The sequence below is a fragment of the Rosa rugosa genome, chromosome 1 (genome assembly GCF_958449725.1).
Source record: "Rosa rugosa chromosome 1, drRosRugo1.1, whole genome shotgun sequence".
NCBI lineage: Eukaryota > Viridiplantae > Streptophyta > Magnoliopsida > Rosales > Rosaceae > Rosa > Rosa rugosa.
Genome location: NC_084820.1, coordinates 5364381 through 5390882, shown reverse-complemented (window position 1 = coordinate 5390882; position 26502 = coordinate 5364381). Strand labels below are relative to the sequence as shown.

General features: G+C 38.6%; 4 protein-coding genes across 4 annotated transcripts; 1 reads left to right on the top strand and 3 right to left on the bottom strand.

Moving 5' to 3' along the window:
• Positions 1-6166: 6166 nt before the first annotated feature.
• On the bottom strand, positions 6167-7895 carry LOC133712323 (AP-4 complex subunit sigma). Its single transcript, XM_062138431.1, has 4 exons — positions 7675-7895; positions 7003-7089; positions 6652-6720; positions 6167-6535 (listed from the first exon to the last, which is right to left on the bottom strand). The coding sequence occupies exons 1-4, from the start codon at positions 7813-7815 to the stop codon at positions 6401-6403; spliced, it is 432 nt and encodes a 143-aa protein (XP_061994415.1). The 5' UTR covers positions 7816-7895; the 3' UTR covers positions 6167-6400.
• A 599-nt stretch (positions 7896-8494) lies between these two features.
• LOC133712303 (ATP-dependent 6-phosphofructokinase 6-like) lies at positions 8495-12055 on the bottom strand. The gene is made up of 13 exons (XM_062138415.1): positions 11584-12055; positions 11377-11423; positions 11241-11280; positions 11049-11111; positions 10835-10972; positions 10540-10698; positions 10385-10438; positions 10103-10171; positions 9869-9998; positions 9431-9696; positions 9294-9342; positions 9047-9201; positions 8495-8961 (listed from the first exon to the last, which is right to left on the bottom strand). Exons 1-13 carry the CDS (start codon positions 11806-11808, stop codon positions 8770-8772), a joined length of 1587 nt encoding a protein of 528 aa, XP_061994399.1. The 5' UTR covers positions 11809-12055; the 3' UTR covers positions 8495-8769.
• A 1371-nt stretch (positions 12056-13426) lies between these two features.
• Positions 13427-15677, bottom strand: LOC133727100 (nudix hydrolase 8-like). Its single transcript, XM_062154727.1, has 9 exons — positions 15354-15677; positions 14998-15266; positions 14758-14823; positions 14508-14645; positions 14316-14390; positions 14173-14223; positions 14037-14071; positions 13741-13849; positions 13427-13624 (listed from the first exon to the last, which is right to left on the bottom strand). Exons 1-9 carry the CDS (start codon positions 15445-15447, stop codon positions 13445-13447), a joined length of 1017 nt encoding a protein of 338 aa, XP_062010711.1. The 5' UTR covers positions 15448-15677; the 3' UTR covers positions 13427-13444.
• A 4904-nt stretch (positions 15678-20581) lies between these two features.
• LOC133712293 (mitochondrial-processing peptidase subunit alpha-like) lies at positions 20582-24692 on the top strand. The gene is made up of 13 exons (XM_062138408.1): positions 20582-20741; positions 21078-21344; positions 21443-21739; positions 21825-21992; positions 22091-22258; positions 22348-22428; positions 22567-22633; positions 22953-23050; positions 23245-23317; positions 23433-23503; positions 23657-23706; positions 24172-24281; positions 24381-24692. The coding sequence occupies exons 1-13, from the start codon at positions 20703-20705 to the stop codon at positions 24434-24436; spliced, it is 1545 nt and encodes a 514-aa protein (XP_061994392.1). The 5' UTR covers positions 20582-20702; the 3' UTR covers positions 24437-24692.
• Positions 24693-26502: the final 1810 nt, after the last annotated feature.

Below are 26502 nucleotides of genomic sequence, written 5' to 3'. Positions count from 1 at the left end.
TGTAGATAACTAAACCACCTCTGCTAGTAGGAATAGTCAACACTGGTGCCGTAGTCAACCGGGTTTTCAGCTCGTTGAAAGCCTTCTCACACTCATCCGTCCATACAAACTGAGTGTCCTTCCGTGTCAACTTAGTCAAAGCTGAAGCGATACTAGAAAACCCCTCAATGAAGCGCCTGTAGTAACCTGCTAATCCGAGGAAGCTACGGATCTCTGTAACAGTAGTGGGGCGACTCCAACTCATCACCGCTTCAACCTTCGAAGGGTCCACAGAAACTCCATCCTTCGAAACTACGTGACCAAGGAACTTGACTTCCTTCTGCCAAAAATCGCACTTCTCGAGTTTGGCAAACAATTTCTTTTCTCTTAATGTCTGTAGTACAATTCGCAAATGCTTCTCATGGTCACCAGACGACTTTGAATAAATCAAAATGTCGTCCACGAAAACTACTACAAACTGGTCCAAGTAGGGACTGAACGTGCGGTTCATCAAGTCCATGAATGCTGCTGGTGCATTAGTTAGACCAAAAGGCATGACAAGGAACTCATAATGTCCATACCTAGTTCTGAACGCCGTCTTTGGAATATCCTCATCCTTCACCCTTAACTGGTGATATCCAGATCTCAAATCAATCTTTGAGAACACAGTAGCCTCTCTAAGCTGATCGAACAAGTCATCAATCCTAGGTAAAGGATACCTGTTCTTGATGGTCACCTTGTTCAGCTGCCGATAATCCACACATAATCGAAGTGAATTATCCTTCTTCTTCACAAACAACACTGGTGCACCCCAAGGAGATACACTAGCCTGTATGAACCCTTGAGTCAGTAATCCATCAATCTGAACCTTCAACTCCTGAAGTTCAGCTGGAGCCATCCGATAGGGTGCTTTCGATACAGGGGCAGTACCTGGTATCACATCAATGGAGAAGTCCATTACCCTTTTTGGAGGTAACCCTGGTATCTCCTTAAACACATCAGCATATTCTGAAACTACAGGAATCCCTGTAATCTCAGAAATACTACTCCCTGACTCAATATGAGCCAAAATCCCTGCCCTCATGGCAACGTCGGACCTCAGACAACGGTAATGAAACACCGGTTGTCCAGGAATACGGAAGGATACAATCATCCTAAAGCAATCAATCAATGCATGGTTCGGGCTCAACCAATCCATACCCAAAATCACATCATATGTGTGATCCGGAATCACAATCAATGATGCAGAGAACTCTCTACCACCTATTTCAATAGGGCAATCATCACAAAACATATCCAGCTCAAGAGACACACCCAGAGGTGATGTAACACATAATGATCTAGTAAGAGGCATGACAATCAATCCCAACACATCCACTACTGAACTAGATATGAAAGAGTGGGAGGCTCCCGTATCAAACAATACTCTAGCAAGATAGTTATAAACAGATAAAGTACCTTCCACCCCAGTGCCTCTCTGACCGATTGCAAAGACTCTAGCTGGTACTGGAGGTAAGAGCCTTTGCTGATTACCCTGTCCTCCAACACGGGGTCGAGTACAGTCCTTGGCAAGGTGTCCAGTCTGTCCGCAACGAAAGCATCCCTTAGCCCTGGGTTTAGTGCAAGCCCTAGAGAGATGACCCAACTCATCGCAGTTATAACATCTCACAGGCGCTGCAGCTGCAACTTGTCTGACAGGTACGGCCCGAATAGGAGGAAGAGGAGCTGCTGCTACTCTAGCTGGGGCCTGATGGTGGAACTGAGTCTTTTGTCTCTTCCAGTATCCACCCCTAAAGTCTCTGGATCCACTGTTACCTGCCACTGCCTTTCCCTTTCCCTGAAAATCCCTCTCAGCTGTTTCCTTCTCCTTAAGAATCAAGTTCTGTTGCTCAATGATCAGAGCCTTTGCTAGAATTTCCTTCATGACCTTCAGTTCCAAAATGGCCACATCACGCTCAATGGAAGCATTCAACCCCCGCTGAAACTTCTTGGCCAAATCCTCAGCATCCATTGATTTCACAAACCTATATAGCCTAGAGAACTCTGCCTCATACTCTGTCACCGTCATCTTCCCTTGTGTTAGTGAGAGGAACTCCCGTTCCAATTTTTCTCTCACTGAAGCTGGAAAGTACTTCTCTCGGAATAGTCTCACAAAACCATCCCAAGTCAAGGTGGTCACATCAATGGTCTTTTGCATACAATTCCACCACACCCTAGCCTCACCCTTTAGCATGAAAGTGGCTAACTTCCTCTTTTCGATCTCATTACAGTCCATCATCTCGAAATAATTCTCCATATCCTCGACCCATTGATCAGCCACCATGTAATCCATGCTTCCATGAAACTTGGCTGCTCCCAGATGATTAATGTCTCTAGCCAATCTCAACAGACGACCAGGGTCAGCCATTTCACCCATGGGCGGAGTAGGTTGTACACCGATAGAAGACTCTACATCATCATCATAAAGCTCCTCTATGGGACGGAACCTGTCCCTATCACCAGTTCTACCTTCTCTTACACCCCCACCACGACGTCTAGGCCCACCCCTCGGAATTTCCATTACCTAGGAAGCATAGTATGTTTGGTTAATACATGTATAACACTCAACATAGTATAAGTCAATACTAGTCCATATTAACCAAGTCGATACTACAAGAAAAGTATTCACGTTCCTAAGACTACTTAGCGGCCTAAACGACTCCTAACACTCACACATACCCAATGACTTAGCCAATACCGAAGAGCACACGATGGGGATCCGCTGCAGACGGGCCATCACTCGGAAAGTATTGACACATCACCAAATATGCACCTTACGCTCTGATACCAAACTGTCACGCCCCGAATTTTGAATAACCAATTCAAATCCGAAACATGAATAAACAATTAATACAAATAACGTTCTGAATTTTTTTCTCACAAACAAACACACCACTCGCCACTCAACACAAAAACTCGAAAACCTCGAGTTAATTATTACAATTCACTCTTACAAAGTAAAATTGCAAAGCTCTAAATGAGCATAACAAACCTCACAATATAATGCTGTAATTCACATAACACTACTCTAAGCAGCCCGATCACCGTCCTGGTTCTCCTGACCTGTAGGATTTCCCGCTACACAATTTGAATAGTGTACCGGGAGTTGCAACAACACAAAACCCGGTAAGCTTTTTACAGCCAGTATGAGTAAACAAGAAAGAACTGTTGATTTTAAATTACAATTCTTATAACTCAACAACACAACCAACAATCTCAACATCCACGACGCAAACGTCAAACCCATTCAATATCACCATTTTGGTCCTATCTCACAACACTATCACCACTTGGGTCCCATCCCATAACACGTTAGAGCTCTAACTGCCTCGTTACCTCTGACACCTTGGCCTAGGGTCAAGCAACGGCAAAAATACTTCGGTTAACACTATAACCGTCGCGCTTTGGACATCCCCGTCCTCAGCACCATATACTTCGGTTAATAATAAACAGTCGCGCTTTGGACATCCCCGTCCTCAGCACACAACTTCGGTTAATAATAAACCGTCGCACCTTGGACATCCCCGTCCTCAGTACACAAACACTCCGGTTATCCTTAACCGTCGAACTTCGGACACCTCATCCTCAGAACCCTACATTCTCTGACTCTATACATCCTCCAATGTAAATCATGAATATTAACAAGAACTCATCAATCATGTTCATCACATATAAATATGGTAAGTCACATGTCAATTTATAATAATTTAATCATCTCAATTTCACACTCTTCAATGTCACGCCATTCACATATAATCACGTAAATATATATATACGTAATTATCCGCTCAGGGATAATCACTAATACCAACTATAGTTCACACAAGAAAATCGTGAAATTCATTTTGTATAATTAAAATCATTTTACTTACCTATGGACCGTAATTGATCAAGTCCATATGATTTTAAAACAAATATTTATTCCATAAATATTTTCACGCAATTACGACAAAATAAGGTAATTAAATTTATTCGGTTCGTAATATGAACCACGTGAGGTTTACTCACCTCGATAATCCCGCTGCGTCTTCAATTCAGCTCAAAATACGATCCACAATCGTCCACCAACTCAAACCGTCAATAACCTAATCCAATAATGATCTTAACTTAGCCAACAACTCATAAATGTAATTAAACGACGATCCAACGGTCAGATCTGAATATAATGATGATCCAACGGTCGGATTCAAATTAAACGATGATCCAACGGTCGGATCTGAATTTAATGATGATCCAACGGTCGGATCCTCACGGATCGCCCTCCGAATAACTATTTCTCAATTATACGAAGATCCAACGGTCGGATCTTCGCCCGTGACCTCACAAAGTCATCGGGACAGTCATACGATCAACATACTAAAATTTGAAGTAAAACCGATGGTCTGATCTTCACAGATCGTAAACCGAAGATAAAACGTAAAAACCGTAAATAGTAACGTAAAAACGTAAATCCACTATTTATCAACTTTTTCTAACATGACCATGTTATATATCAAAACGCTCGTAAGGATGCGTAGATCATCACCTAGATAATAAAAACTCAAAATATGGTCGAATACGCCGCCACAAGCGGCGGTCAGTGGGCGGTCAACGGCGGTCAACGCGGCGGTCAACCACCTCCGATGCAAAAGTCGTCAACTACAAACTTGTTCAAAATGACGAGTTGATCCACTTTCATAACTAGCATGAAGTCTGAAAACGAAAGGAAGTGGTCGGAAATTACCTAGAACAGTCGAGGTGGCCGGAAAATTTCCAGAATCCGGCGAAATTTGCAGAATCCGGCAAGGCTTGATTTCGACGTCAAAACTTCAATTTCAGGCTTCGATTCCTTCTAGAGAGTTGTTAAGAAACTCAAGACGAACGCATTGGTTCAAGAATCACAGAAAAATATGGTCTGTAGCTCGAGATATACCGATCGAAAGCTTCGGTGGTCGGAAAATTTGCAGAATTTTGCAGAATCCGGCGAGGGCTCCGATCGACGTAAAAACTTCAATTTCAGGCCTCGATGCCTTCTGGAAAGTTGTTCAGATCCTCACTCTGAGTTCACCAGTTCAAGAAACACTCAAAACAACATCCTGTAGCGCGAGATATGTCGATCGAAGCTTTGGTTTTCGATTTGATCGGGTCTGGCTTCCAGCCGCCACCACGAGTAGCGCCGCCGTGCAAGGCCACTTCTGGGAGCTTCAGGACGTTGAGGTGAGCTTGTGGATGGAGTTTGGTGAGGAGTGGTGAATGGTAACTTGAGATATCAAGCTTGAAATCAAAACGGGGGTAAACCGGCCTCGTGCTCCACCGCCGTGTACGGCCCACGAGACGGCGAAAGGCTGTTACCGGCAGCTGCGAAAGGAAGAGGCGAAGCTGTGGAACGTGGTCTGGGTCGATTCAAAGGCCTGTGGAGCGAGAACAAGCTTGGAGAAGGAATGCTCTGTTTTGGTTGCTGGTTTCGGCAGAGAGGGAGAGAGTGAGAGATTTTCTTTCTTTTCTTCTGGAGCTGGTACACCACCATCTATCAACATGTAGAGTAAAATACAACTAGTGTCGCACTACCTCTCTTAATGCTTGAAACACAAAGAGCACACCTCAATTTTTTTAAACAAAGTATTTGCCACTATAAATTTGTGATAAAACCAGAAAATTCAATAACTAGTAAGTGGAAGATGAGGTTATTACAGCAGTAGTTATTGTTGGTACTGAGCCCCGTTCGATGTCTTCTTCTCTTCGGCGCTTTTTATAATCGCAGAGCACGCAGATGCAACAGCATACTGGTAGGGAAGTTACTACTTACCATGAAGACAAATGCCAAGCCGCATAATAAACATATCACTCAAAGCCATGACACCAATATGTCGATGTACAAAGACTACTTTGGGTTTGTGCGAGCGAGAGACCTACATATTGGATGGTGGTACTTAAAAGAAGATGATCGAAAATTTGAAACCTAACGAAATCTGGATTCTTAAAGGGTTACTATTTGCTGTACCGTGGGATTTCAAGTCCTCATCGGATTTGTGCTGCATTTACTTGGTGAGAAACAATAGTCACTCCTAATCCTCTCCAATCTTGAATTTACTAACCTTACGGACAATGAATTGATTCCGTATATGAACAGGAGTCGATTTCATAACTACAGATGCTGGCTAAGCTTCAGTAAGTGTGCGCAAAATACAAGGCTGTAGATTCATGCATGACTGCTATGATAAGAGTCCCCTAGTACAAACCAAAATGCTGTCATGCGATAAAATAAACCACCATACTTTATGACCGACTTCAATTCTCTTTCCAGTTATTGTACAACAGAACAGGGAACATGAGTGAATGTAAGCCTGGCCGCCAAGAAGCTCGATACAACCCTAGGCAGTCTAGCACTTAATTTGGCATCTTTTCAATAGGTCTTGTCCATCAGCTGTATCGGTGCCAGGATGTTAGTCTTGCTTGTCTCGACGATACACCCATTCATGACCATTTCCTCCAACATGAAATGCGCTTTCTCCAAATGGAACATGATGTCTAGTTCACACTGCAAATTCGAGTGAGAAGAGAAACAAAATCACTCTATTGAAGCCATAAGTGTGGAGCACTAAAAAGAAACAAAAAATGCAAATGAAATCATAAGTCAGAAGCAAACAAACTTACCACATTGCCAAAATGGCGGTCCATGGTTTCAACTAACAGATGTATGAATTCCAAAATTGCAAGCTCATTCTGCAATGTTACATAGCATTGAGAAAACAATGGGAAACTAGAGGATAGGTTTTGATATGAGATAAAAAGACAGAGCTTTCAATAAAATTTTGCTCATATTAGAAGAGCTTTGGATCAAGTTCTTCTTCACCCCTCTCTATCTCCCTGTCCATTGCATAGGGCATGCTAGATCCACTCAAATTCTAGGACTTGATCTCTTTGTAAACAAAAGCTTGTCCAAAATGAAAGCATCAACTGATCATAAAGGAAAGAAAGTAACTTAAGTGACAAAAAGCAACTTACTTCATCATTGTCTACTCCAACCAGGAAAAACAGTGAAGCATAGCGCCTGTAAACAATTTTGTAATTCCGGTGCTCGACAAATGAACACTGTTCCACACAAGAAGGAACCAAAATCAGCAACAATAAACAGGCATATGATTATATGCACCTAATGATAACAAAACCAAACAAGAACAAAGAAAAGGCATGATGATATACTCATGATGCTCAACTTCAAATCTCTAAACAGACCCAGAAAATTGGCACAGATATGTAATGCAAAGAAACAACCAGAGGTAAGAATCACACAAACCAATGCAAATAGTGAACTCCCACATATGAAAAGACCCTAAAGATATGAACTTCTAAAAGAGCTAGTGACAATTGACATTAACAACAATACAGCATAGTGCAAATCATGGATCATGTAGCGACTGTTTAACATTCATAAAGTTGTAGACTTTGGCCACAATTTAACATCTGAACAGAATTGCAAACTTTGGATCCCAATTCCACTATTCGCTAATGAAACCAGAACTGAACAACTGGGTATTTGGGAGTTTCAGATGCAGAGCTAAATAGAGGAAAATCAGACCAGATTTGGAATCAAAGTTTGAATCTTTTGAGATGATATAATATAGAGGGCAGAGCAATTTATGAAAGAAAATTGATTGAGAGAGAGATAAGAGGGACCTGTTGCTCGTTGCGGGCGAGGCATTTGCGGACGATTTCAGCTTCAAGAGCTCGCCTTTCTTCGAGGGTGAGATATTCGTAGTATTGGGCAAGACGGGTCTGCCCTTGTTTGTTCACCATCAATATGAATCTGATCCCCATTCTTCTCTCTCTCTCCTCTCCTCTTCTCTTTTGTTTTTGTTTTGTTTCTGCAGAAAACTCAACCTCCCTGACTCGAAGAGAAGAGGGTCTAGTACTTTATATTTTCCTTTAGAAAATAAAAATTAATTTGAAACTTCACCCACCAAAATTCGTTGATACAATTATTTTTGTTTTTTTTTTTTGTTTTTTGATTTTGATGGTTTTGTTGATGAAGTTTCTTATGCTTTTATTTTTTAGACTGACGAAATTTGGCACCTACAAGATTTTTGAGACGTTTGCCAACACAATTTTGTCGGAAACAATTTTGAGATGAGTTTTGTAGCAACAAAGAGTTTTTTGTTTATTATTTTGAGACTAATAAGCCTCATTGTACACTCTTAGGCATTATATCGATATTATCATCTGGATGTCCCTACTAATCTCAAAAGACTTCGGTACTATTATGAATATCCAACAACTTATATTCTTTATGTTGTTGTGTTTCTTTTATGATATGAAATTTTATTTTTTCCACACACAATCCCAATATATATATATGTTGTCATCGCATTCTCAAAAATAAAAATATATTGTTGTCGCCGTTTTGGGAGAGGCCGGAAGCTGGTTGGGTATCATATTTATTTGTTATCTTAGAACTTGATTGATAACATATTGTCAAACAATGAGGACACAAGATGTATACTTGGTTGGGAGCATAGAAATCACATTATTTTCCAAAACCAGCAGCCAGATCTTATTCGCCTGACAACAAAAATACAAAATCTCTTACAAATTTGTGAAAGCTTACTAGCTTCAGCTGTAAAACACTCTATCCCACACCCACCCGAATTCGAGCCTCCTCTCATAACAAAAGAGTTGCTTATGCATTTTGATTCTAACAACATAGAAGTAGACAATTGCACCAAAATAAAGGGATTGCCAATCTAAGGAGCCGTATATGTAGTACTCATGATGTCAATTACAGGCATAACTGATTTCCTTGTTCACCAAGTTCTTATCTGAACAATGTTCCTGATGAACTTCTTCATCTCTCTTGTCCTCAATGACATCTTTAGTACTCAGGAAACTTGGTTGGTGTGTGGAAGATAGGAGCCGAGCCCACATTCGGTCTGTTATCACAACCTGGCGCTGCTCCTCCGTTATTCTCTGCAAATCAACCACCCAACAATAACTTAGTGACAATTATTTATCGAAAAGTAAAGTGTCATTTTAGGCCTGAGGCAGTACTCACATGAAAGGGTATATAACACTCTCTCCCATTGACAGGACCTACTATAAATCCTGCGTAGCCTGCCATTGCTCCATGGACAGCACTTTGAGCAAGAAGTGTGCAGTACACATTATCAGAACCGTTGCTCGGAATGGCTCGGATCATGTATGTAGGATCTGCAAACAATGAAGTGCAAGGCTTGATTGATTGTTCCAGTCTTTCTTACATTTTCACAGTTTTATGTATAAGCAAAAATTTGTGAACTAACCTATATATTTGAGGTTTATCGCCATTTTACTTTTTTTCGAGAAGTGATCCTGAAAAAGACCAAAAGTAGTGTTAGTGGAACTGAGTTTACCAACTTAAAATGGATGAGAAGTTAGCATGTGACATCAGACTCCTAACCTTGATCTTCTGGGAAATCCAGAGGCCAACATCTTGGAGGAGCTTGTTTCCTGAAGCATCCTGTTTGTCCATAGAGCTTATGCTTTCAGATAGAAGCTCCTGGCCAGCACCTTCAGCAATGACAATAACCATGTGCCCATTTTCTTTGAGTCGTTTCTCTATGTATTCAAACAGTCCACCAGGACCCTCAAGATAAAAGGGTGATTCTGGAATCAAGCAACAGTCTACATCTCGGCTTGCAAGCGTTGCATACATAGCAATAAACCCTGCATCACAGCTTCCGGATTAAATCGAATATAAGGGATGGCGCAGTCAGCAAAGTACATCATATGGAAATATAATGTCGTACTTCTCATAACAAAACATGCAGTTCCCAGACATTAAAAGTTTATCAAGGATTTTGAAAATGCAGGATGTCATGAGAAAGCAGGAACTTACCACTATACCGACCCATCACCTTCACAACACCAATACAATTCTCAAAGCTTTCAGATTCAACATGTGCTGCATTAATTGCACGTTGAGCCTCCTCAACAGCAGAGTCAAAGCCAAAGGATTTGTCAATCACCTGTAGCAACAAGAGACAGCAGTTAACAAAAGATTGTGTTCATTTGTGACAAAACAATGCGAAAAAATCAACAACATATAGCTAGGCTAACCGAAGAAATGTACCGGAATGTCATTATCAATGGTTTTGGGGATTCCAGCAACTACTACTTTGAGACCACGTCTTTTAATTTCCTGCATGATGAATAAATCACAAGGTTCATAATGTTATAGAAATAAATTTGCAGAAGCAAATGGCATCTGCCTCTTAGTGGTTTAAAGATATATACCACTTTGGCCAAGAGAAAAGAAAGCTTGGAAAGATCTAAAGTTAATATGAAATATCAAAGAAAAGTGTACAGTAATTCTCATGATATTGAGAGTTGAATTCTTATAAAGTTATGTTACCTCATATATTACAGATGCTCCCTTCTGGGTTCCATCTCCTCCAATTATGTAAACCTGTAACAAGTTCACGCAGTGGTAAGGGGAACTGGATCAGCAGAAATGCATACAAAAAGTTTCGATCCATGAATAGCAGTATCTAATTTGGAAATAAGGACCTGATTGATTCCTCGATCTTTAATGCTATCAACTATCTTTGATTTGTCATGGCCACCCCTTGATGTCCCAAGGATGGTTCCACCGCGTTTGTGGATATCATTCACACTCTTTGGAGTCAAAGGAATTATGTTTCGAGAATAGAAACCCTTGTATCCTCCCTACAAATTCATTAGCCAGTAATGATGCCATTAAGTCACATAATATACAGAACCAATTGATACTTGATTCAAATCGATCTTTAAATCTCATATTTCAGACTAATTTGGGAAATGAAATAGTGCAGTAATCACTTACTACTATCCCTGAAACTTTCTTTACACCATACATATGGTGCAAACCACATACGATCTCCCTAATCACAGTGTTGAGTCCAGGGCATAGACCCCCACAAGTCACAATACACGCATGAACATCCTCAGCCTCAAAATACACCTGAACAACAAGAAGCAACAGAGTCATTGACAGCACACACTGCCTAGTCAATTCAACTATACACTCGAAAACATACTCTTTGACGTGGTCCAGCACGCCGAAAATGGATGCCCCTTGGACTATTCTTGTGACCAATAATCTGCACAAGCACAAGAGAGGAGAAACAATAATACTTAGACATACTCTCGACCGACAAAATAAAGAGGGACCGAGTTTAGATCAATGAAAGAAAGAAAGAAAAAATCAATAACAGTAGCAATAAGCTTACATTTTGGGCAACAGTATCATCCATATTAACAAAGTACTGCCTGCAATATCAAACAAACACCCATATTCTACAAATTAGCCAAATCTGGATGCCACAGATATTAGAAAGACCCATAATGAACATGAAAAGAACTTACTTGACTACAGAGTAAGCAGGATTGTCTTGCAATGGATTTGGGTAAGTCTACAAAAGTCCATAAAAAACAACCCATTACCACAATTCACAATTGGAAACAATAAACCACACAAAGTATCCATCTTTTGGCGGGAATTCAGTATTCAGCATCACACAAACAACAGCTACAAATCAAGAGAAAGAGAGAAACTGAGAAACGACGACGTACCGGAAGATTGGGAATGTAATCAGAGAAATGCGGCACGTCTTCAAGAACGTAGCCATTGTCCCCCTCCACAATCTTAGCCTTACGATCCATGACAACACCAGACGACCCGACTTTATGACCCGACCCGGAAAAACTAGTAAACGAGTTCCTAGAAACAGAGCTTGAATCCGAACCTGGAGACTTCAGAGAAATGATGGCAGACGAAGAAGAGTAGAGAGAGTCCATTGGGTAGCAGCAGCAGATATAGACGACGAGTAGTTTGAAGTCGTATTTGGAACCATAGTTCAAATTTATAGGACAAAGAACAGAGAATAGGGCCGGGGGCTGCTTTGAAAAACACCGGTGGCTCAAGGTTTTGAGTTTTTGACTACAGAAAAAGGTGAGCGTGACGCTTCTTCACAGATGCTTGGGGAAGAAACCAAAACCCAGTTTGGAAATTTATAGTATTCGAGAAACTTTAACGGCTTGGAAATGAAGTAGTAGACGTGGGAGATAAGTAAATTTAAAGTTTTATATGAAAGTGGAAATATAATAAAGGTTGACCAATGATATTTTGGGGCGCGGTGCGGAAAATAAATATTTCACGGGCTGGTCAATCCTGGTTTGCCCGGAAAACAGTGACGTGGTTCGGTGGGTTTGGATAACGTGGGCTGCAGCTGAAAAGTGCTTTCTACAGAAGCAGACTTGCATGATTTCACAGGAATTGTGAGGGAAAGTGATTGTTATGGTTGGGGAGAAAAGCAGAAATAGAAGGCGAGTTTCATGGAGGGAAAGGACAAGTCAGGGTTTTACGCTTAATATATGGAGGTGGAAACTAATTATGAGTGATTGATGGATTAGTCGGTAATCATTCACATGTGTTTAGGCTCTATTGATGGTTTGTGATATGACATTAAACTGATTTGTTTTCTTATGGTGTTGCAAGAGACCGAACTTTTGATCTAGTCTCATTAGAATATGCTTCTAATGCGGAATATTTTTGTTCTATATTTTCATATGGTGTTGAACTGTTGATCATAAGTTCATTTTACTGTCGATCTCTATGAATGAAAATTTTTCTGCGTTCTATCATGTAATTCAATGGTCTCAACCATTCATCCACAAGATTATTTTTGATAGCACTAGCTAAGTCAAAATTGTTTAACTACTTAATTACTATCAACATACTTACATTTCCTTCTTCGAAACACTTATTTTAAAAATTCGTCTACGGTGCATTAATATATTGTATATCAAGTAAATTGTTTCGATATAATGCATATTAGTAAACTATCTTAGCATGGTCTTAAATTAGTATATGGTGTAAGGGCAGCCGAACCAGTCATTTAAAAAAAAAAAAAAAAAAAAAAATTAGTATATGACTAAGAGCTGCAGTCTACTAGCCCAATACCATTTGGTCTAGTGGCATAGTCTTCCCTTTGAAAGTGGGAGGTTGTGAGTTCGACTCACGAAAGACTAGTTGTAGCATTTGAGTTGTTTATCTGATAAAAAAAAAAAAAGAGCTGCAGTCTACTACTATATCAAATTGGGTTACCTTCGATATACCGATTTTCCTTATTATATGAACAATAGTTCCCGATTTTAACAGTACAAGTAAGAAGCCATAAGAATTCCACCTCTTAGACGCATAGAAGGGATGCTTTCGGAGTTTTGGTTCTTCATTCTGTCAAAATGTTCTCTCAAAGAGTTGAATATAATGATATTCTCTTTTTTCGTCCTAAAATAATTAACAATGGAAATAGACGACAAATGCATGATCAAATCAAAGGTTTCACCATCTTATAATAGAGTCTATTAGATTCGTGCAGGAGTTGTATATTGACCTATGGAATAAGAGAAGATGGAATTCTAAATATATGTATTAATTCACATGGTCACAATACAGATAGGATAATCTTCCATCAATTTTGGAGTTGAGCTGATGACCAGTGAATCCACTGTAGTTGTCTTCATAAGCCGCAATGCATATGTCAATTATCTTATTTGACAAGTGGTCATCTTCATAATATGGCTGCTCAATAAACTCATCAAGAGCCATCCACTGGGAGAAAGAAAAAAAAAAACTAATTATAGCTAGACCAAGCAAAATCATTAGCAGAAAACAAAAGCAAAATCATTATCAGAAAATAAGTGAATAAATGGGACTCAATCTAATACCTTTGCAGATTGGATTTCCTTCTCATCAATTGTGATCTCAGATGACAAAGGCTTAAGCATGCACACAAATAGCAAGTCTGACTGCTCAAATGCAACCTTGTGTGCATGTCTTCCAAGTTGAACAGGAGAAGGAAATATGAAATAAGCAAATAGAAGAAGATCGAGTTAGGGATTATGTCGTGCTCATATTGTTAGACAAAGCTTAAGTTGTAAGGGAATGAGTCAAAAATGTATATCAAGTAATTGATACATGCTTCGTTAAGGTACGTCTTAGATATGTATGAGAGAAGTCTTACCTGAAAGCTACCATTTTAAGGAAAGTTGTCTCAATCTGCAGCAGTGATGAAGAGAAATGGGTTGACTATGAATCAAGCAAGTGATAACAAAGATAAAGTCAATACTACTATAGAGAATGATGAATATAATTTTTACCCCAGTTTCTTCTTTCACTTCTCTTATAGCACCAGAGAATATATCTTCAGACTGGGTAAAGAAGATAGCATCATTGTTAGTCTTCAGAAGTATTGAGGAACTTATGTTGAAACATAGTGATCAAATTCTATAACATATTTTACCTTGTTGATATAACCAGTTGGTAATTTCCACACACCAGAGCAGCTACAAGGACACTTCTCTTTTACCACAAGAACCTATTAATGTTAATGAAATTCCATATGTTAGACAAAATTTTAGGACTTCTCACTTCTGAATGGTCCTTGTTGTGGTCAAAAGATTTCTTAGTGATTAATGATCATTTTTATATATACCTCTCTTTTGTCATTGATCACAAAAGCTCCAATACCAATATGATGTGAAGGGCTATCGGGAAGCATACAAAGCTCATTTGGAATCCAGTATGTTAGCATAACATATCCTGGTTGAGCATGGTGAAAGTTGAAACCCTCCTAAATACAGAACATGTGGTGATTAACAAATTTTCATGTTCAGTTCTGGTTTGAAAAGAAACATTTGCAATGATCGTAACAGATAATCAGACAAGGATTATCGAATTGTTACCTGAATTGCAATTGGGACAAGATCAGCTTGCTCTTTTAGTATTTTGAGCCATACCCCCTTTTTCCCCTGCTTTGCACATTTAACAGTTAATTTGGTTACATACATGGTTTATGATCAGACTTTTAATAAAGTTGCAACTTTTCAGTGGTATCAACAATCTTTGGTATTGTTATATAATGGCCAGGTTTATAGGTATATTCATATTAGCATTGTATAGTGTCTCATTCACATCAATTAGACCTTCATTTTCCAGTTGGACAGAGAAGCCTGAACAGCAGATGCAAAAGCATTTGCACTCATGGGTAAGCTCTCTGGATTAATTATGACTCCACCATATTCGTCGTTCCATCCGTCAAGTAACTCCGGCATCATCACGCTTGGTGAAGATTTATTGGGAGATAAAACATGAATTGCTGTTTTCTTAAAGCTGGCTTCAAGAATTGGAGGGCACGAAAACTTGGGTTTGGCAGTAGTGGAGGTTTCTGTAAGAATTTGTTTCCGCAAAAAACCTGAAATAGCAGAACACAAGTCTATTGGCAACCATTTGTTAGGTAGCAACTAGAAATATGATACTTGGATGAGAAGTAAGAACTTACCATTTGGCAACCCCCATTTGAAAGAGCAATAATCTTGGGTCAAGGAAATAGAAATCATTGCCACTGCCATAGTTTCGTGGTTTTTGAAACACATTAGGACAGAACCATGCTTCTATTTGTATATAGGTAGCCATTGCAATAGGAGGATGCAAATTGATGTTCAGGGGAAAAAAAGAAGGTGAATATTATTTTTAGAGAATAATGGCATCTGCAGGACAAGTAGGACGAGATAGATGGCAGTTCTAATTTATTCAGAAAACTACATTAAGGGATAGCATAATTTGTTCTCTTTTTTGCTTTGTTTTGCTCTCTTTTTTGCTTTGTTTTGCTGCAAAAAATGCATTGTGCATTTAGTTCTGTTATCCAAAGGCCTTGTTTTCTTTACCCATCAATTGCTAGTTAAATATGAACTATGAACAAAGAGGTACCATATAAAGGGACAGAATTGAAACAGAGACTTCCACTAGTACTACTTATCCATTTGTCCATGAGAAAAAAGAATGATAATATTCCCTTCCATTTCAAGCAATAAGCATTCTATGATCACTATTGGAATATTAAGCATTTGGATTTCCATGCATAATATGTCATACCTTTATTGATTAAGAGTCTTTGACATATCAAGAGTGTTCATTCATGTTCATGTTCATCTTCAAGCTTTAGAAATCAATTTGATCTGAATTTGGTTCCAAGCTGGCAAGATTCCATAGAATTATATACTGTATCTTGCAACAGAAAAAGAAGGGAGTGGCATGGTCAATATCCAAATAGAATATTTAAACAGGAATCGATGTCTCATTTCACTAGTTAAAAGGATTTATTCAAATTCTTGGATGCTGCTTACTTAAGGTTGCTGAAATTGAGTTGTTAAAAAGGGGGACCAAGATTACAAGCTCGGTTTCCAATACCCTATGCATGAGTTGCTGGTTTTAGGACATTGACTACAAGTTTACATGTGTTCCTGGCAGTCTAGTCTAGTCCATGGTTTTGAGACCAACTAACAAGAAATTCTTCTATTCTTGAACCAAGTCAAATATGGGAATTGGTATAGTTGTAATAAAATACCTTAATGTGATATCCACCTCAGGCTTTTTCGCATGTCATATTTATTTCTACCGGTAAACAAGAAAATAAAGCAATTAAGGATCAGACCCATCAGTAAATAGTTTTGCTGAAGAACTGGGGTGATACTTGATAGAGACTTCTGACACATTTATTTACTTAGAAATCTAGAAAGGAAATGAAGGGAATGATCCCAGTGTATGTGATTTCCTGCGTAACTAACATATATATGTATGAACCACTGCAAGTGGCCTAGTGGTTCTTGCCTAGTTGGGTGTGCTCCCCAACCTAGGTTCGAACCCCGAAACTGTCAAAGTGGCCAGGCACTGTACTGCAATGCACAGTTGGAGCATTTCACATGCGCCAAATGGGTTTATCTTGGGCCTAGGAAGCTTTTGAGTTCCCCTTGACAAAGTCAAAAAAAAAAAAACATATATATGTATGAGAATGATTCCAATATATGAGATTCTTGCGTTTACTAAGTATATGGCCCAATTTGGATGGCAAGAAATCATGGTATGAAATGAGAATTAATTTCATTTTTCATTTAGATGTGCCATCTGATTGTAATTAGAGATTGGAAAGAAAATGAAAAATGAGATTTGACTGGAATTGACTCCCTCATAAAGCCTGAATAGAATTACCTAGTCAGAGGTCGTATTCTAATTTCATTTCTCATTGTCAAAGGCAAAATCACATAAATTATCCCTCTAAAATATTTATATTCTCCCTCCAATATTCTTTTTAAGTTGATGTCATATTTCTACTCTAATTAGTAAAAGGGGTGTTATCGAAAATTATAATTTTGTATTTCATTCTTATGAATGACCAAACACTACAATAAGAACAGACAATTAATCATGAATTAAATTTCCAGTAATGTTCCAAACATCCACATGAAAATACCAAAACCTATTCCAATTCTATATCGGTCTGAAAAGCAAACAAAAATTTTGGTGTAGTGAAGTGATTTTACAGTTTTTACCGTCCATCTTTTTTTTTTTTTTTCATTTCTTACGTAAAATTTAATAGAAAATTACATAGTAGCACCTGACCAAAGATATAAACACAGAAAACTCACCTTCAATTTGTTTTATACAAATAAGGACACAAACTCAAGCCCAAAACCAAATGAAGCAGGGCCTGGCTTCGAATTATGATAGAAAATGACTAAAATGCTCAGTTTTTATTACAATTTACGCTCATGCCACTGCCACAATCCAACAACCAAAACCTAAAATCCCAAAACGCAAAATGCCCAACCCCAAATCAGAAACCCTAAAAACTCCAGCGACGGATCTAGCTTGAATCTCCGAAGCAGTAGCACTGCAAAATGTCCAAAGCAGTAGCACTCAGCTTGATTCCGGAATCAACCTTCGCTCGCGTCATCTGCGACTTTGCCGGATCGTTCGTTCTCAACCTCAGCCTCTTACTCCAATCTGAATCGCGCCGGCGACGACGACGCGCTCACCATTCACGGCGACGATCTGATCGGCTTCGTGATCGTGAATTCCGGTCAGTACCGCTTTTCTAATTTCGAGTTTCTTGGGGTTTTCGCTTAATTCTCTGAGTAATTTTGTAAGATTAGTTCTTTCTTGGAAATGAATTGAAGTTAATTTGACAATTTATCGGCACCGACTTGAGAAAATTTTTCGGATTCCTTTCAGTTAGGGTTTAAAGATTTCCGGTAGTGTTTTAATAGTTGACGGTAGTTTCAGTTGGTTCTTGGATGTGGAAATCACTATGGCTAATTATACAATTGACTGACATAACCTTGAAAATTTTCAGAAAACCTTTAGGATTGTGCCGTTTGAAGCAGTAGCACTCAGTTTGGAGTGTGGGGAAGCAGTAGCCTCTTCTGAAAATGGTATATTGATTATATTGCTCTGTGTTGTTTCTTACTGTTTTTTTTGTGTGTGCATATCTGGTGGAAGATTAGTATTGAACTATTGATATTGAAGATTTGATCTTGCTTTAGTTGTTTGAGATTATGACTGCTTTTAACATGAAATGAAAGACGATGGTGTGTTGACTGATGTCAAATGGACACATGAAATGAATATTGACTGCTTTAGTTGCCCGGATATTGTTCTGTCAAATGGACAATGGTTTCTTTGTCGAGTATGTTGATGGTCTGCTTTCTGGCTGTAAGGGCATAAGGCTTATTAGTTATTAGCTTATGTCAAATCTTTGAAGGGATATATTTTCCATGTATATTGATTATCTATGCATCTTCTATTGCAGTTTTGGAACTTACCCCATTTTGGGTTATGGCTTTTTGTTGTCCTGGCTTCTGGTTTTGTTATATCAATGTTCTTATCTTGCTATGTGTGAAGTACATATTATTGTTATGTGCTACTGTGTGCAGTTTATTTGAAGTTTATTTGTGCAGTTTATTAGTGTGCAGTTTATTTGAAGTTTATTTGTGCAGTTTATTATTGTTATGTGCTACTGTGTGCAGTTTATTATTGTTATGTGCTACGGTGTTCAATTGAAGTTTATTTGTGCAATTTATTATTGTTCTGGCTTCTGGTTTTGTTATATCAATGTTCTTATCTTGCTATGTGTGAAGTACATATTATTGTTATGTGCTACTGTGTGCAGTTTATTATTGTTATGTGCTACTGTGCAGTTTATTATTATTGAAAGCAGATTCATGAATTTAGTATCACAGGTTCTGTAGTTTACTTTGATATGATCGGCTACTGTCAATGATATAATCTATGGATTAATGACCAGCTTTTTGTGTTCAGGTACTTGGAAGCAAAGAAAGACAAAAACAAAAAGGGCAAGAAAGAAGATAATGTAGGCGATGACGAGTGCAATAGTAGAACACGAGTACGAGGGCAGTAGCAGAACTGGACGAGCATGACTGCAGCGAGTGCAGTAGCAGGATTAGGCGATGACGAGTGCAGTAGCAGGATTGGACGAGTATGAGTGCAGTAGCAGGATTGGACGAGTACAGTAGCAGGATTAGGCGATGATGAGTGCAGTAGCAGAACTGGACGAATATGAGGTGCAGTAGCAGGATTGGACGAAGACGAGTGCAGTAGCAGAACACGAGTACAAATGCAGTAGTAAAACTGGACGAGTATGAGTGCAGTAGCAGGATTGGACGAGTACAGTAGCAGGAATAGGCGATGACGAGTGCAGTAGCAGAACACAAGTAGCAGAACTGGACGAGTATGAGTACAACAAGTGCAATAGCAAGATTGAATTAATGCACTAGCAGGAATGCAGGATTAGGCGATGACGAGTGCAGTAGCATAACACGAGTAAGAGTGCAGTAGCAGAACTGGACGAGTATGAGTGCAGCGTGGGCAGTAGCAGGATTGGACAAGTGCAGTAGTAGGATTAGGCGATGAGATGAGAGTAGTAGGAGAGTGAGGTTTTGTGAAGTGTCATGAAGGGATTATTCTCAAAAAAAAAGAAAAAAAGAGTAACATAAACGAATTATTCTTAAAAAAAAAAAGTAATATAAACGGATTATTCTCTGGATAAAAAAATAACATAAAGGGATTATTTTCAGAAGAAAAAAAAAGAGTAACATAAACGGATTATTCTCAGAAGAAAAAAAAGTAACATAAAAGAGATTATTCTAAGAAAAAAAAAAGTGACATGAAGGGATTAGAAGTCAAAAGAATTAATTAAGGGTAAAAAAGTAAATTAACTCATGACATGTGACAAGTGGAAAGTAGATTGTCCTTATTTGTAAGATTTAATCCTTATAAATGGATTAGAAGTCAAAATAAGTAGTTAAGGGTAAAAATGTAAATTAACTCATGACATGTGGCAAGTAGAGAGCACATTGTCCTTATTTGTAAGATTTAGTCCTTATATGTTTAATTCAATCTTTAAAGGATATATTTGTTAAGTCATCTTTTGTCAATAACTTATATGTAATTTGTTAAAAATTTAAACCTAAAAATGTTTGAAGCTTTTTGAGAAATTCCTTTCTTGAGATTTTTCTTGTTATACAAGAAAACTACAACCCTTTATTCTCGACCCAGTTGAGGTTGAGGAAAACCCAAACGAGCCCAAAACGAAAATTACACAAAGTGCTGAGTTGGCACCACCGTGTTCGTCCATCTACACATTCACTCAGTCTCTTCTACTCAATCCAACGACCCACAATTCTTCCTCTAGAAAACTCCACACGTGTCTTACCTCCTCCTCCGCCTCAGATCACAATCACATCACAGTCACAAAGCGACGACTCTCCTCCACTCTTCTTCCATTTCAGTCGTCACAGCCCCCGATTTCTCAGCCGCTATCGGCGTCGCCGCCATGTACAAGACCGCCGCCTCACGCCTCAGGGCTCTCAAGGTCAGTAACTTCGCTCCTTTCCCCAAAAATATCTGAGATTCTTAATCAACGGTCACCGATCGGCCGGCGATTATATAATAACCGTCTCCGTTTTCATGATTCACTGTGGTTTTTAGTAATGCGGAAACTTAATAGTTGTTTGGATGCTTAGAAATTGAAGTATAAGAAGAAAGAGTAAAGTTGAACTTGAATTTTGAGCTTAAATGTGAGTTTAGGGTTTATGATTCAGGTTATGGTTACTGTGATATTAGAAAGTGCTAGGTGTATATGTGGTTATTATGGTGGTGATGTGATAGAATGTGAGTTTGTTATGCTTGGATTTTTTGGATAATTCAGGGCCGGACAGGCATTAGGGGAGTGGCTAGATTTTCAACATTGGGTGAAGTTTCGAGTCCGGCTGCCGCTGCCACGAAGCCTTCTTGGTCTCCTTTGGGTGGCTTGTTTGGTTGGCTGACCGGAGGACGGTCCAGGTCTATGCCTCCACTGGATTTCCCACTTGAAGGTGTTAAGTTCCCGCCTGCATTGCCGGATTATGTTCAACCGGAGAAGCCCAAGATTACGACCCTGCCCAATGGTGTCAAAATAGCCTCTGTGAAGTCAGAGGTATGAACGGGAGTCTAATATTGTTGTTTGACTTATTTCCGTGGAAAGGGGGATTTAGAAATTAAGCTGATCATTGTTGTTTGATGGTTGTTGACTAGGTACCTACAGCTTCCATAGGTTTATATGTTAATTGTGGTTCAGTCTATGAGACAGCAGAGTCATCTGGAGCATCACACCTGCTGGAGCGTATGGCTTTCAAGAGCACAAGAAACCGCAGTCATTTGCGTATTGTGCGGGAGGTGGAGGCGATTGGTGGCAATGTGCAAGCATCAGCTTCTCGGGAGCAGATGAGTTACACCATTAGTTCTCTGAAGACTTATGTTCCTGAAATGGTAGAGCTGCTTCTTGACTCTGTTCGGAATCCTGTTTTCCTTGATTGGGAAGTGAATGAGGAGGTAAGTTTTCACAATCCTTCTGTCCTGTTTGTCGTTTGAGAATTTTGCCATGCTTTTTAGCTGATATTGGTATCATCATCTGCAGCTTCTCAGGGTGAAAGATGATATTAATGAAGCCTCCAAAAACCCTGAAGCCCTTGTTTTGGAAGCAGTTCACTCTGTTGGTTACAAGGGTGGATTGGCGAATCCACTCTTAGCCCAAGAATCTTCAATTAGTAGACTAGATAGTGAAATTTTGGAGGAATTCGTTGCCGTAAGTTTAATAGTTACTTTGTCCAACTTTAGCTTTGTTTGTGTGCTAGTTAGTTGTTGCATAGTCAATCATTCTCAATTTGAATGGATTGTTTTCAGGAAAATTATACTGCTCCTAGGATGGTGCTGGCCGCTTATGGTGTTGAACATGAGGAACTTCTAAAAATTGCAGAACCACTATTGTCTGATCTCCCTAGTGTCCCTCTTGCTGAGGAGCCAACATCTATGTATACTGGAGGTGACTACCGTTGTCAAGCTGAATCAGGGGTGTGTATCACATATGTCTGATCTAATATATCTATCCCCCTTTCTTGTTCATCCATTAACTTATAAATTTGATTTTCCTTGCAAGACAGGATACTCATTTTGCTCTTGCATTTGAACTTCCGGGTGGATGGCTTAGGATGAAGGATGCAATGATTTTGAATGTTCTTCAGGTCTATATCATGCATCTCCTTAGAGTATTTCTAAGTGTTCCATCTTAGTTGGTTGTTATATGTACATTAACAATTTTGTTTTACACCCTTTGATGGGAGAGAAAGTTATGAAGCAATAATGTAGCTAGCTTATTGTAGATGCTAATGGGAGGAGGTGAATCCTTTTCAACCGGCGGACCTGGAAAAGGGATGAACTCGCGATTATGTAAGTAGTAGAAAACACAAACAAACATTTCATGTTTCAAACACAACACGGACATTAGTTTTGAGCGGAATTGTTTATACATATGTAGTGCATAGATACTTTATTGTCTCTCTCCTCTCTTCATTCAACCCGTGTGGATCCCTAACTTTCCCAGCCTTCCGCCTTCAAAGTTATTACACTGCACTGAATTAGTGGATCCCATTACTTTATATATCAGTGACACCATTAATTTGGAAATGAACTGCTCATGTTTTTCCTCCTTTTTTTTTTGGATTAAATAACCTCGGCATCTGAATACAAGTGCTGTTGTAATGAGCAGATATTCATGTGTTGGCTCAAAATCCCGAGGTTAAGTCAATGTCAGCAATCAATAGCATCTACAACAATAGTGCTTTATTTGGCATCCAAGCTTCCACTGTAAGCAACTACTGAATATCATGCGTTAGTGTTAGTTGTCTGGAACTGTTTTGGTATTGCCATATCTTGAACTTGTGTGGTCTTTTTTATGATTATCAGTCCCTTTGTCTTGTTAAAAGTATCCAAACTTAAATTGTATGTTTTATGCATGCTATAGTGATTAGTGATTGTTGGCAATTATCTGTGGATTTCAGAGTTCAGATTATGTGACAGAAGCCATTGATATAGCAGCAGATGAGCTTATTGCACTTGCAACAACTGGAGAAGGTTATCTTGGTTATTTTTTTATTTTTTTATTATTTTTTTTTAATATTCTTAATCACCTTGCTGTACTTTGGAATTGAAAACCTGTCACTGACATGTTCTTTTCTCTCCTCCACAGTTGACCTGGTACAGCTAGATCGTGCTAAACAGTCAACGAAGTCTTCCATTCTTATGAATTTGGAATCTAGAGTATGTAAACAATTAGTGCAATTAAGAACCCATATTTTATCTTTTCAAAAAAAAAAAGAACCCATATTTTATTTATTCTTGTAGGATCTGTATATATAGGCATCTGGATTTTCTCTAAATGTTATTTTCTTACTTTTCATTATGATTCTGTAGATGATTGTTGTAGACGATATTGGGAGACAAATCCTGACGTACAATGAATGGTATGGCCTCTCTCATGACTGTTTACTATCTTTTCTCTTTTTATCTGTTGATGGAGAAAGAAAAAGAATCTGTGGGTTTTTGCTCTATCAGATGAACAAAGCTTAATACTTTGCTAATGAGAACCTTTCTTGTTAGTTGTTTTCTCCAATGAAAATGAATTGTCAGATTACCTTTTGCATGCATATCGTGCTACCTCTTTTTTCATTACCAGTATACTGTATGATTGGTATTAGGTGCAAAACCTGCATTTATTTCATAAATCGAGTTGTTCTGGCCTTTACTGAAGAAGAGTACTCACCATTAGTCAGTATCCCTCTCCCTCTCTCACATACAGAGACATTTTTAGAGGAACTCCTTGGTGTGTCAAAACCAGTTCCTGCCTACCTGTTTGCATTTTTGCATAAACCACCTGAAATGAGTATGTTTCTGGTATATTAATATTATTAACTCTACCTGTTCGTTAGGAAATTGGAACAGCTCATGAAGGCTGTAGATGAGGTTTCTTTGGAGGATATTACTTCAACTGCTCAAAAGCTTTTATCGACCCCTCTTACAATGGCATCATATGGAGATGGTAATTTCCCAAAAATTTCCCGCTCATGGGATATTCTGTTTAAGTTTCATCTATTGATTTTGGGAACTAACTTTGTTCTTTCGCAATCCTATTTTGCAGTCACTAAAGTCCCACGCTATGATTCAGTCAGCCAAAGATTTTCCCTCTCAAAGTAAAAACAAAGTCAGCAAAGAAGACCACTTGAAAGAAATTGCTTTCATTTCCCGAACTGGGTATTTACCTACTGTCTTTATAGTGTTGGCGTACAAGTGTATATTTAAGCATCCTACAGAAAAATTATGATAGATCTCTGGTAGAGTTTGTAAGCACTGAAGCAAAATCCATGTTACTGTTATTAGTAACTACTTTTGTGATTGGATTTGCTAGTTTACTGCATACATATATGATCAAAGAAATGTCACAGATCAGTGATATCTTGGGCCGTGTTTTTCCCTTACTTATTTCTTTAGGCCGACAGTGAGTATATGTCTTTGGTTGAGTCCATATTCCTCTCTGTTATTGAATAATTTATAGACAAGTCAAAAGTCAAAACACACATTGGTGAAGAAATAGGAGTAGATAAACCTAACAATCTAACATCAGCCTTGCTCCCGAATATTAGGAGTCGTGCCAACTTAAAATGGCAAAACTTGCACGTACTCTTTCATTCATATATACTATAATGTAGAGAGAATAAGATTTAGGGCAATTCTCTAAGAAGTTTTTCGTATTTTTGAATTCACAGTGATCAGACATTATGTCTCACCGTTGTATTCTTCGTTTCCTTACAAGATTACCAGAGCGATGAAATGATCTCTCACTAGTCTCTAGGGCATAAAAGCAAAAAATAGTAAAATTCTCTGTCCAACTGGGAAAAAAAGGAAAACAAAAAAGAAAAAGAAAAGAGAAAAACAAAATTATATTCTTCTCTTTGTCTCCTGTTCTCTCACTTTGTACTTTTAAGAAAATCATTATGTGAGCAATGGGTATTCCATTTATGTCGACCATCCAGTGGCACTCGCAGCAACCACCACCCATTGGCAGCTACATTTTCTTATTGGTAATGACAAATGTGCAAACATGCACAAACACCATTATGATAATAAACTCATTCATGAATGTTTTTCTAATTAAAGTACGTCGTTTGCTTTCCAAACAACATAATTCTGGTGCCAACGTAACGTAGTCTTACATCTCAGGCTCAGCCATGGGAATAGTCTCCTTTTGCATTCCATAGCAACAACTTACAACCTACATGTTAACAAGTATGTGTTTCGAACATTTTATCTCGTCGTCGTCTTGAATTTCAAAATCTTGTGGCCGGCCTAATGCAAGCATGCAGAATGCTTATGGTCTTTCGAACATTTTTTGACCGCCTGGGTTAGAAATGGCATGTGCTCAAATAACAATTTAGGTGAAGCAATTTCGTTTGGTCTCGGACATCATGACGTTTTAGAAGTCCTTGTCCTTCTGATATCATGTTGAGTAACTTTTTCTAGCATATATAACCTAATTAATTCCTCTACACCTTCAAAAGTGCATGCAGTATCATATCATAGCTGCTTTTGTTGAATATCAACATACAACATAGGTGATAGGTAAAGTATGGTTGGGTACTTGGGTTTCAATTTAAAATGCAAATTGGAAGGTTTGTTAGTTCCAGAATTTTTCTTTCATTGGTTGATTTTTAATAAGTTTCTTGACATGTACCACGTATTATTCTAACTACTTGTTACAGATATTCCCATACATATGTTTACTCAAATCCATAAAGACGGAGTATTTTCCTAGTAAAGATGTGCCTAACTAATCCACTTACCTTGCAAGTTCTTGGAATATTTGATAATTCTGCATTGCATTGGCCCTTATTCTCTCATTACATAATTAGTAGCTAATATTCCATCCCTCGTTTTTTCCCCTTTGGCTCATTCAAGAAAGGACATGGTATTTCTAATCTCAAATTAAATACATTTTTGGATATATTTACTCATGGGTCATGGCACATGCAAAGTATCAATGGAGCATAATAAAGGACTGTTAATTAGTCAGAAATAAACTTATCAGATGGTCCGATCCGGACAATCTGATTCTTCATTCCCTCGGGACAAAAGGAGAGAAACAATCCTAGCTTTAAGGGTTTTGGATCTAATGGATATTTACTCCTTCACTTTTATCCTGAATGTGTTTTACACATTGCAGTCATTGTTGAAGGAGCCTCGATCCCAAAGTAAAGAAAAGTAAT

What these genes read in the sequence shown, in the direction of transcription:
- LOC133712303 (XM_062138415.1), bottom strand. Translation starts at nt 11,808, where the DNA reads ATGGACTCTCTCTACTCTTCTTCGTCTGCCATCATTTCTCTGAAGTCT. An exon ending in ATGATACTGTTGCCCAAAAT is followed by an intron (nt 11,112 to 11,240) that starts GTAAGCTTATTG and finishes GTGCTTGTGCAG; the next exon opens with ATTATTGGTCACAAGAATAG. An exon ending in GGTGATGGGTCGGTATAGTG is followed by an intron (nt 9,697 to 9,868) that starts GTAAGTTCCTGC and finishes GCTGTGATGCAG; the next exon opens with GGTTTATTGCTATGTATGCA.
- LOC133712293 (XM_062138408.1), top strand. Translation starts at nt 20,703, where the DNA reads ATGTACAAGACCGCCGCCTCACGCCTCAGGGCTCTCAAG. An exon ending in ATCCTGACGTACAATGAATG is followed by an intron (nt 23,707 to 24,171) that starts GTATGGCCTCTC and finishes CCTGTTCGTTAG; the next exon opens with GAAATTGGAACAGCTCATGA. An exon ending in AATGGCATCATATGGAGATG is followed by an intron (nt 24,282 to 24,380) that starts GTAATTTCCCAA and finishes CCTATTTTGCAG; the next exon opens with TCACTAAAGTCCCACGCTAT.
- LOC133712323 (XM_062138431.1), bottom strand. Translation starts at nt 7,815, where the DNA reads ATGGGGATCAGATTCATATTGATGGTGAACAAACAAGGGCAGACCCGT. An exon ending in TCGCCCGCAACGAGCAACAG is followed by an intron (nt 7,090 to 7,674) that starts GTCCCTCTTATC and finishes TGTGTGGAACAG; the next exon opens with TGTTCATTTGTCGAGCACCG. An exon ending in TTGGAGTAGACAATGATGAA is followed by an intron (nt 6,721 to 7,002) that starts GTAAGTTGCTTT and finishes GTAACATTGCAG; the next exon opens with AATGAGCTTGCAATTTTGGA.
- LOC133727100 (XM_062154727.1), bottom strand. Translation starts at nt 15,447, where the DNA reads ATGTGTTTCAAAAACCACGAAACTATGGCAGTGGCAATGATTTCTATT. An exon ending in CAAATGGGGGTTGCCAAATG is followed by an intron (nt 15,267 to 15,353) that starts GTAAGTTCTTAC and finishes CTGCTATTTCAG; the next exon opens with GTTTTTTGCGGAAACAAATT. An exon ending in TTGTCCCAATTGCAATTCAG is followed by an intron (nt 14,646 to 14,757) that starts GTAACAATTCGA and finishes TTCTGTATTTAG; the next exon opens with GAGGGTTTCAACTTTCACCA.